At 41.6% G+C, this 10798-nt stretch overlaps 1 protein-coding gene across 2 annotated transcripts; it reads right to left on the bottom strand.

The window, feature by feature from the left end:
* Positions 1-663: 663 nt before the first annotated feature.
* On the bottom strand, positions 664-10595 carry ppp1r10 (protein phosphatase 1, regulatory subunit 10). 2 transcript variants are annotated; one of them, XM_026155447.2, is made up of 19 exons: positions 10537-10595; positions 10083-10364; positions 6859-6968; positions 6665-6751; positions 6078-6213; positions 5948-5999; positions 5772-5861; positions 5567-5692; positions 5116-5224; positions 4877-4980; positions 4654-4781; positions 4199-4355; positions 3932-4075; positions 3577-3823; positions 3143-3218; positions 2828-3034; positions 2562-2691; positions 2083-2445; positions 664-1893 (listed from the first exon to the last, which is right to left on the bottom strand). In XM_026155447.2, the coding sequence occupies exons 3-19, from the start codon at positions 6963-6965 to the stop codon at positions 1733-1735; spliced, it is 2424 nt and encodes an 807-aa protein (XP_026011232.1). In that variant the 5' UTR covers positions 6966-6968; positions 10083-10364; positions 10537-10595; the 3' UTR covers positions 664-1732. The 2 variants fall into 2 exon arrangements, with proteins under 2 accessions (XP_026011232.1, XP_080152429.1); XM_080296303.1 differs by having other exon boundaries at positions 10293-10364; positions 10537-10555.
* Positions 10596-10798: the final 203 nt, after the last annotated feature.

Raw genomic sequence — 10798 nt, 5'->3', positions numbered from 1 at the left:
CCTCGTTTCCCTCAGTTTTGTCTCAAACATCTTTTCTAGGATTATCAGCTAAAGCTGTCCTCAAAAGCATTGCTCTTATGATTTAGTGTCACTCAGCTTTTGATTCACCTTTACTGCTTTGCAGCTTTGTTTCATGTGACACTCCACTTGCATGAGAGGTCGTCATTCATTTAGTGTTCTTCTTTGCTTTTACCCTGACTGCAATTTCCTGTTGAAATCTTCTGTTCCTCGACACAGCACTAAATAAATGTTTCTGTGTTTCTTGCAACAGGATGTGGAAGCAGCTTAGTGATGAGGTGTCCTTACTTCAGCTCCCTCTAATGCCTTTCACTCCTATGAGTTTCTATCTTTGTGTGGTCTATACACCACGGTCAATATTTGCACTAAAGGGCAGGGTTAAAGGCCACTCCTCGTAACACTTCACTCACCAGATGCACTCAGCCCTGCCCTGATAACACGGATCTGACGTCAGCTGTCTCCACACGCACAGAGGATAGACCTGCCTGAACAGGATGTGTTTTCCTGATTTAAAATGAAACACCTGAACTGACAAATATTCCCAAGGTGTTGTTCATCAGTCTGTGCAGTACAGACGCACATTTCACTCAAACTGCTTGTTGCTCACATCAGTCACACTTCAAGGGAAAACACAGCAACACTTGCTCAGTATTTAAACATTTATTTAATACACTGTGTACAAAAGAATTCAACTGAAAATGAATGTATGAATTTATTCATACAGTTCATACCTTCACAAAAAAAAAATGACAACAAAACCAAAAAAAATCCTGAAGCACACTGTCAAATTTATATAAAAAAAAATGTAGAGGGTGAAAAGTTAAAAAACAAAAACAAACCAAAAAAAACCTCTTACAGTCCCACAAGAGACACAAATGACTGTTTTCACAGAAAACACATAATATAGGCGACCCACAGAGGGACTCATCGTTCCCATCTTTAACACTGACAACACAAACCCCTCCTGGATTTAGACGAGTACAGAGGTGACAGGCAGCGGCTCTTCTGACAATAGCATAGCATGTTGTGATTGCCCCACCACGCGCTTACATATGACACACTGCTCTCGGAGAAAAACAAAAGCAAAGCAAAGGATCTACTCAGATCAGCAGAGTTCATAGCAGCAGTTTTCTCAGGGGTAGGCAAACTCAGGCGGTTTAAGTGTTATGTTTCTTTACAGGCCCAGTTTTCAAAAATCATAGATGAAGTTCAGCTGGTTTTTCTAAAGTTTTGTCTCATGCAGGAAGGGAAAACATTTCCAATTCTTCTGTACAAATCTTACTGATGGTGCAACAAAACTAGAGAGCAACACTATAAGGAGGAAACGAAGTGGTGTGCTGAGTTGGACGTTTTCATTTGGCCAACTCTGTTAATGATTTGGAAAGTGACAAAGCAGACAGGCACCAAGCTGCAGCAATTCAGACGTAGTGGGGACACATGGTAGCCCAATCTCACTGTTAAAAATGAACACGATAAAAACAAAGTCACATCAGTGATCATCTCACAGCCTTCCAGTCATTCATTTACAATCTCTTGTCTTCTCTCTTCTTGTTCTGTCACAGACTCTTCAGTTACCAGCAGCAAGCTTACTGTTCAGGACAGATCATCCTGGTCTTTCCATAATTGTCTAAAGACAGACGTCTGCATTAATTGGATCGCCGTTAACGGCTACTCTAGTGTCTTTCAGTTATTCCCGGGCTGATGGCAACATCAGCTAGTGGCCATGCTGTGGGTGCTGATTATGTTGGTTGTTAGCGGGGTATTTGGGGGGCAGTGGTGGTCCATTAACACCAGGGTGGTAGAAAGCACAGCTGCCCTCATACCTGCAGCTTCCTTTCATCATGAAGTGACGACAAACAGGCCTCTTGGACATGTCTGCCAGGAGAAAACAGCATTATAGATTTAAGGGTGAAGTATGTGAAACAAAGAAGGTGAGAGCAGCAAATTGGTTACTACTATATGACACTTGTATTCAGTACATTTGAGTGAAACATACTCTAAATGCTTCTGCACAGTCTGCAAACTTTGCAAACACATTTAAAATAAGACTTGAAAATAAGGTACCATTCATATTGTTGTGTCCTCCTCCTCTGGGACCTCCTCGCCCTCTGCCTCTAAATCCTGGGTCTCCTCCTCCCCGACCACGGCCTCCTCGGTGAAAGTGCCCCCCTCTGTGGGGCCCTCCTCTCATCGAGTCATCTCCCCAGTAGTTGCCGTCTCCTCTCCCCTGACCTGGCGGTGGTCCCATCATGCGTGGGCCTCCACCGCCACTGAAAGGTGGTCCGTGGTTGTGAGGGGGCGGGGGGTGGTTAAACCGAGGACCACCGGGTGAACTGTTGGGCGGGTAGCCACCATTCATGGGCATCTGCATGTGCATGGTGTTCATGCTGTTCATGCCTGGACCATGTCCCAGCAGACCCTGGTTGACTGCAGAGGAAGAAAAAGAAGAAGTAAGAAACAGACGGACACGACCCTACGGTAACATATTTAATATAACAATTTAATTTAACAGTTAAAGATGAAAATGAATTCAGTTAATTCACCTGGTGGAGGTCCACTCTGGTTCTGGTTCTGATTCTGAGTCTGCTGGAGGGAGCCCAGCAGCTGTTTAATTTTATCTGAGAAGTCTGGTTGCTTTATCAACTCTTCAGTAGACTGGTTACCAGAGGGCCCCTGATGATAGACAGTTGTCATTAGTTACACTGGCCAGTAACAACAAAAAGAAAACTTAAACCAAGTGCAGAGATATTTTACAAAAACTTCCATAATTAGAAAAGATGCTACTTTGTGATGATTGTCCTGTATTTACCATTATGGATGTCAGCAGCTCCTGTATATTGACAGAGGGAGGCACAGTGCTGCTGACAATGTTGGAGGCTGGTGGGCTGCGGGAACTGTTGTTCAGGTTACCAATGAGATTGGCCAAGACAGGCGGCAGCTTGGCGCTCTCGCCAGAGCCTGGTTGTGACGTCGTGTCCATAGGTTCTACGTAGCCGTCATCCTGCATTGACGAGTCCTGGATTGGAAATCAGACTGAGAGCTTAGTAGGCTGGTGGTACACATGTAGAATATGTAAATGACAAGAAATAGAATTGTAGAGAGTGTGTGTGTTTAGTGAGCCAACCTCATCGAGTGGGATGAGACGGGGGGGCATGGGTTCATACGGCTCTGGATCTGGTTCGTGTGGACTGTCAGGCACACTGATGATGAGAAAGGAAAGAACACTGTAAACACCAAATTCTGGTTTTAATAACAGGACAATTTAACTTTTTGGTATGAACATGGTAAGACTCGTTTCTTAGAGTGGCCTAAAGTGGCTTTTCCTCATTTTCTCTCAGACCACAACAATGGCGGATGCCCATACAAAGCAAGACCAAAGCTACTAATATGAAGAAATGTATGTAAATGATGCTTGAAATTGTAATCTCAGGCACACAACTGAGGGCGTAGCAGCACACATACTGTTGAATTGTCTTCTTCTACATTTTGGCATCTGTAATGCACAGCTTGATCCTGGAAAAATGCACTTACTAACCACCACGGATACATATGCCCTACCTCTCTTTGCTGAGAAAGATCTCTTGCAGGATGCCCATTTCACGGTCTCTTTGGGTGAGTTTCTCTGTGCTGTTTGCACCTGAAGTAACAAGACTGCCAGCCAGCGTCAGGGGTCTTGGGGGTGTCCAGGGGACTCTTTCTTCCATGGTATCATGGGAAAGCCGACGAGCCATTTCAAATGTCTGCCGGTCCATCATTAGCTCTCGTTTAGCCGCCTCACCGAAGTCCTTAATTTTGTTGACATTGACTGTGAATTAAGTATAACAGCATTAATAGTTGTTGTTTTTTGATGATTTACAGACCAACTGTAAAAAGTCAACTCAAACACTTTGGTATTTGAACCCTCCAGCTTTACCTCTTTCTGTCTCGTCCAGATCAAAGTAAAAATAGTGTTTGAGCTGCTCCTCTTCAGCCCAGTGAACCGTCTTCTTCTTCTTGCCTTTCTTGGTCAAGCTTTCTTCTTCTCCACGTGGCTCTGCCAGTGCATTTGGTTTCTCGCCTGTAAACAAGACCCAACAAGGAAAACATTTTATGCTCGTTTCCAACAAAACAAGAAAACACCCTGGAGGCAACATGTGCTCATTACAAATCATCATCCTCATCATCATCTTCAAGAACTAACCATTGTCAGAGGGCTCTGGGTCCTCAGAGGGAACAGGGGTCCCAGGCTGCTCAGGTTCCTGGTTTTCATCTGCAAGAGTGCTGGAAGCAGCACTTTCTGGAGATGCTGGTTTTGTAGAAGATGCAGAATATACAGGTTTGCTGTCGAATGGGCTTGCCTAAAGGAGACAAGGCAACAGTGGTGAGTATCTGGTGAGAAAAACCAACGATTCTGTGCAGTTTCTGTGTCTCACACAACAACAGACTAAAGAATTCTATACAAATTAACAGAAATACAGCAAAACAATGTCTATAATTTTCTGTCAAGCAAAAAGATTAATTCTGGGGATATTTACATAAAACACAACAATAATTTTAAAAATGACAAAATTACTAAATTAATTAAGAACAACAAAAACAAGGAAACAAAATCTTAAATAAAATCTGAGGTCAGACTGTCCTGAGATCCATCACTACCTTGTTAGTTGTGGGGGAGACCACCTTGGTACTAGCTGTAGCGTTAGCACTGGGTTTCTTTTTCTTGATCTTGATCCCGGGAACTGGGGCAGAGTTCAGAGCATCTAGGAAGCCAGTGCACTCCATTGCTGCAGGAAGAAAAGAAAACAAGATTACTGATACGTCACCATCATGTCCTTGTATTTAAGAGCAAAAGTTCTTCGGTGGGTATATGTGAACTCACGTTGTGCGGGAATGATTTTGACTTTGATCTCCTTGGCGGAATTGGAGGGTGTATTTAGAGGTTTATACTTTTTCTCCTGAGGTGGAGCATCTCCTGAGCCAGAGCTGTAGATGAAAAAAATGAACACAAGAAGAAAAATGTCAGTACTGCAGTGTTAGTACCACCTGAGGGCACCAGTGAGAAAGCTACAAGACTATGATGCTTTGCTCACAGAACAGGCTGTTGTGGAGGTGCAATACCTGTGTCGTTTGAGGACTGGAGGCTTGATGTTGTACTTGCTACCCAGCTGTGGGGCAGCTGGCGTCTTCTTAGGAGGGGCTGGGTTGGGAGGGTCTCCGATTTCCAGTCCTAAGTAACATAAAACACTGATGCTCACAAAGAACTTAAACAATTCCATTTTATTTATTTACTACAACTTCAGAACAACAGTCCCCTTAAGGTGCTTTATATTGTAAGGAAACCCAGTTTTAGAAAGAACCCCAACAATAACACAGACATTTATGAGCAATCATTTGGCAACAGTGGTAAGAATAAACTCCCTTTTAACAGGAAGTTTCCCTTAGGCGAGCCAGGCTCAAGGAGGGGCAAAGTTGGTGAGGGAAACGACAAAAGCAGAGGGAGGCAAAGAAAGACAAAGAGACAGACAAGACACACTATTGGAGAAAGAGCCAAACAGCTCTCCACCTTTACCTATGGAGCGAATCTTAGTGTGGCTGGGTGCATGAGCTTTGGGTTTGTCCTTCTTCTCCTCATCTCCACCTTTTTCCTTCAAGTCACGCACAGGCACCTTAGTCTCCTCTTTCTTCTTTTTCTTATCTATAAAAGACATATAGAAAGTCTTTAAATCTGATGCCTACAGGATACTTTGATGCCAAAAAGAAAAGTAGATCTGTACCTGCAGGAGAGGTGGTACTGGCTGAGACACTTTGGGAGCGGATTGTAGCCATCCAGCCATCCACAAGCACAGCAGCCAATTTCCTCAATTCTACAAACAAAAGACAACACAATAAATTGAAAATACACTGCTGCCTATATTTAAGAGGTTTCATTTCTAATGTAAAACTAACTCACCCTCAGTCTCCGCACTCTTGCTCAGCTGCTTCACCAACTTGGCAGTATTGTTCTGGGACAGATTAAAAGCAGGTTAGATGTTATTGTTTCTCTATAGATTACAACTATAAACACAACAATAAAAAAATACCTGTTTTAGGTGATCGACTTTAAGGGGCAACTTCTGCAGTGTTAGCAGGATAAGTTGAAGTAGAGGAGAGTTGTTGGTGGTTTTGGAGTAGGTGAGCCAGGCATTAAGCAGCTTGTAGCCACCAACTCTGATAAACCTAAGTGAAAGAGCGAACAACAAATTATAGAGACGGCATGCAAGGATAGACAGAAATTGAATAACCAGCAGGTTTTGCCACAACACTATTTTACTGGGACAAATAATTAAAAACAACAGTTGGGTAAATTACACAAACACACAATTGTTCTATAAACCTCCCACCCCAATTTTAAACCTACACTCCAGAAAGTACTAAAACAACTTCACACAGCTCTATTCATGCTACAAACAGGGATGTGTATGCTGACACAGTACATATGCAAACATCGACAGCGTGGTGGCGCCTCGGGGCAGGGTGCTTGGATGTGTTTGGATGAAAAATATAAGAAGTCAAAAAAAAAAAAAGTGTGACTTGAACTGAAAGTTAACAGCTGTCATGCTTTTATCAAGTCCAGTGAATGAGAGTAACAGAATAGAAACGTGACCACAGGATGTGATTTCCAGCATACCTGTTAAGAACATCGTGGGATTTCGTCTGCAGCAGGATGTTCAGGTACATACATCTACTGACCATCTTAGTTGAAGCTTTCATCAGGCTGCATTGGGAAAAGGTGTTTAGAAATCATTGAGTTAAAGTCCTGAACTAAAGGTGTTGTTCACAGTGAGTGCATATTCACATTTCAATTTCATGTCAGTTCTTTACCTAAACACTTTTGGGACTCCTTCCAGACTGCGGAGCTCTCCATCCTTGCCCAGCAGAGCCTCCACACCTTTCAAAATCTCTCTTGGGTCTACTGGTCGCCCTGCCATACCCTAAAACACAATACTATATTAAATACACTCATCTACATTACACAGCTGTATTACATTTGTGTTATATGGAGATGTTTTGTCTGTCGTAATAAGTATCACATCAAGTGTGGGCTATTTGTCTGCCAGATAGAAAAACAGGGCACCGTCCAACAGAATTCCAACCAGACTGTCTTTTAGACTTTTGACTAAGACTACAAGCACCCACCCCACACACACACGCGCTTCTCAGGGACACACATTGACAACTGTATTAATCAGATCCCTTAAAATGTGTCAGAACAACAAAGTTACAGCAGAGTCAGCCAACAACCACTAACACATTCAGATTCCACTTTGAAACCGGTCCTACAGCAGCTCAGAGGATGACAGCACCAACCTGTTCAAGGACATTCCACCAAGAACACACGTGCCACCATACGCCAACAAGGCCCTATTATATCCACTGTACTGCACCAAAGGAGGCCTCTATGACCAACTATCTAAGAAATCATTTAAATGTGTGTGTATATGCGTGTGTGTGTGTAGAAACACAATCTGAAACACAAATCACCAAGTACAGACAGTCAGTAGCATTTTCTTGCAGCCATATAGCCATAAAGGTTATATGTGCTGTGCTGTCTTGTACTTGAGGTGTTTGGAGTACCAGCTGCAGTAAAGTAGTGACCAGGCCGGGTCACTGCTACTTGCTCTTCAGTACCACAGGGGGTCTGCTCTCTGGGACTTTCACTTGCAGGACAGCACATTGCCATAATGCTTTCATTTTGTGTGCGAGGAAACCCTGTTTATTCCATTTCAAGCTACAATTAAAGAAGCAGGAGCAACGCAGACAACTATGCACATTTATCAAGTTCATGTACAAAGCTTCACACCTGCCATTAATCGTTTTTATTTATTTCAATATTTCACTACTAAAATAAAAAAGAATATTGAAAATCTATTTACCTTGGATTTCATATGCTTATTTCATCATACATTTCCACTTATGTATCACAGCTATATAAAATAGTTCAAAATATCCAAAGAGAATACTTTTAAGTAATGCTGAATATGACTTATCAGTGTTTGTTTTTAATAACATACATCTATCACAGTCATATTCATTTGTGCAAAAAATATAACTTTGTAAGAAAAAGAGAAAACAAACAAATACTTTATACAAACAAAATCTACTGTCATTAATTAATTATGACATCTAATGAAAAGGTGAATGGTACAAAGATTATATGCAATGAAAAAATAAAATATGATTAAAAAGAACTGTATGAAGAATGAAATGCTTGGAAACTGTGACATTAGTTTGTTAATCTTCACCTGTGGTCATGTGATCATAGTGTCAGTTTCTCTGTACTGGATTATTCTGTTTTAATGAGATAACTGACAGTTATCCCAGCCAGAAGGCACAAGTCTAGCCACTTACTGCCACCTATAGGTTAGTTTTTGCACATTGGCACTGCACTCTCTGTAGTAACAACACATTTTAAATGGAAACACCTGTTAAACATCACATGAAGCTGTCACAAATTAAAGTGACTGTAAAGTTTAAAGGTGTTGGGTGTTTACTTACTTTTCATCTTTGAAAAGTGCAATATGAGCCAAACACAAACAGTGAACACTCAAGCACATTTGAATGCTCCAGTGTTTTAGATTATTATTGTGTTAATCTGAATAACCCTCAAATGATTCATAATATAACTGCTCGAACTGACCTTTATAATAAGCATGCACTTTATTTTCTTTCAATGCATTTCGTAATGAAACATTTTGCCAATTTATGGAAATGTCATGATGTGAGGAATCAGTTAGGTCTTACCCGCGTAACTGTTGTAGTAGAAGTTTTATATAGTCTCAGACCTCCACAACACTGCAAATAACTCAAATCCTGTAAATGTCACAATTGTTACACATATACACACAATCAGTGGTTATACATGACCCTGGTTGCTGGTTCAGGAGGAGAAGCAGTTTTGCATAGACATACTGTGGTGTTACTACACATCACCAATACCTTATGTAAAACAAATGTATGGCTTTCTATGCTTGGAACAAATATATCGTCACTGTATCGTTCATGGTTACTCAACAGACGGCAAATTGAATATATTCAATCAAGAAGCCTCAGAAGAAATCGAGCAACAGTGTAAAACGCCCTCTGTTATATAAGGGCAACTGAAGCAGCCTATAAAAGGCTGCTTCTTAACCTGAAATCTGTCACAGCAGAGGGCAGGCCTGCTCCTGCTCTCAGCTGCTTGACGAAGGGGAGGGAGGAGGAGGCTGCCTGCTAATCAGAGCACTCCCTCTGTTAACCACTTCGGCGACAACCCAGCTCCTTCACAAACAATCGCTGTCACAGCGGAGACAGTACTGATGGAATAACACAGCGAGCACCATATGCGTATCAAAGTCAGACAATGCGATGGCGTATGAGTCTATACTTGATCTGCACAGCCGTTTGCCAAATACTCCAAATGTAGTTCCGAGGAAAACACGGCTAGCCCTCGGAGCTGTCCCGAGGACAAAAAGCAAATCGCAACTAGTCCACCATATTTGTCAATCCTGTTTGCTCCCCGGTCATCTTGCAATCTTTATCCTCAGATTGCCGAGTACCTGGTTTAGGCTTTTCGTGAACTCCCTGTGCTATAATTATCGTCATTTAAACACACACGCATACACACACACACATACAGTGCTTCACAAAATGTCCACAATCCTCAAACTAACGCAATCTTTATGTATAGATTGCGGTGGGTGTTCGTTCCGTGGATCAGCCCCTACAAAACAAAATCTGGCAGGCAAAAAGTCCGGCTTCATGATCTGGAAAGTTCCCTTCTGTGCCTACGGCAATCTTTATGAACAGATTGCTTATGGTTATTTTACGAATTTTCCAGTTATATCTTTATTTGTATAATTACTCAATTCCGTCTCACACACGAAGAAACGGAGCATTTTGCTTCCGTCCACGTTCCTGTGTGAGCTCATACTACAAGGCTATGCTCAAATTATTTGCTAAGAACCAAGCTAACATACGGTGCCTGCTAGCCAGCTACCGCTAGGTAGCCTATTGTCTACGACTAATTTCATTTGAGGAATTTCAATTCAACTTCAAAATCAACTTACTATTGATAATATAGATCCTCAGCGTCTCGGGAATATTATAGTGTGCTTTTAAGGCACTTATAGATCCTATTTAAATAATTTTATGTCTTCAACCTTCATGGTTTTAATTTCAACTGAAAAACTTCTTGTGGGTGGGGCTGTGATAGCTAAATGCTAGCCTTTCCTTCAGGAACAAACTGGAGGCAAAAATAGTAATCAAATGTCCATTACTTGAAGAAAAAACATGAATTTGAGTTGTTCAAAGTCCTCGACGGCTCAGTCTTCGGGAAAGCAAATTCATACCTGAAAAACACACAGAAAGCGCACATTTAATTTCATTTGTTTACAAAATTCCCATCCATCATCAACATCAACGTCCTTGAATGTTTTGTTTTATACACTCAGCAGTAATTTCGCATTAAGAGCTGAACAATGCGTCGAAAATAAGCCCCTCTGTTTTTCTGACTTGACTTACCTTTGACCAAATCCAGGAATAAGCGCGTGTAGGAGGGATTTACCTTTTATACTACGTGACGTTTTTAACGTCACCGGAAACGTTTTTTTTACGTTTTCGTTTAAACAAAATGGAGGATAACGGTCGTTCTTTGCCAATCAAGGACAATATGGCGCATCTCACATTGTTGGAAATCTAATTTTGAATTACTCCTCGTAATCGCCATTAATGCGTTAAATTTTTGTATAATTCGAATCAGACAAAACTACATCAACATATTTTA

Source organism: Astatotilapia calliptera, chromosome 22 (assembly GCF_964374335.1).
Source record: "Astatotilapia calliptera chromosome 22, fAstCal68.1, whole genome shotgun sequence".
NCBI lineage: Eukaryota > Metazoa > Chordata > Actinopteri > Cichliformes > Cichlidae > Astatotilapia > Astatotilapia calliptera.
This window is presented reverse-complemented; position numbering and strand designations above follow the sequence as displayed.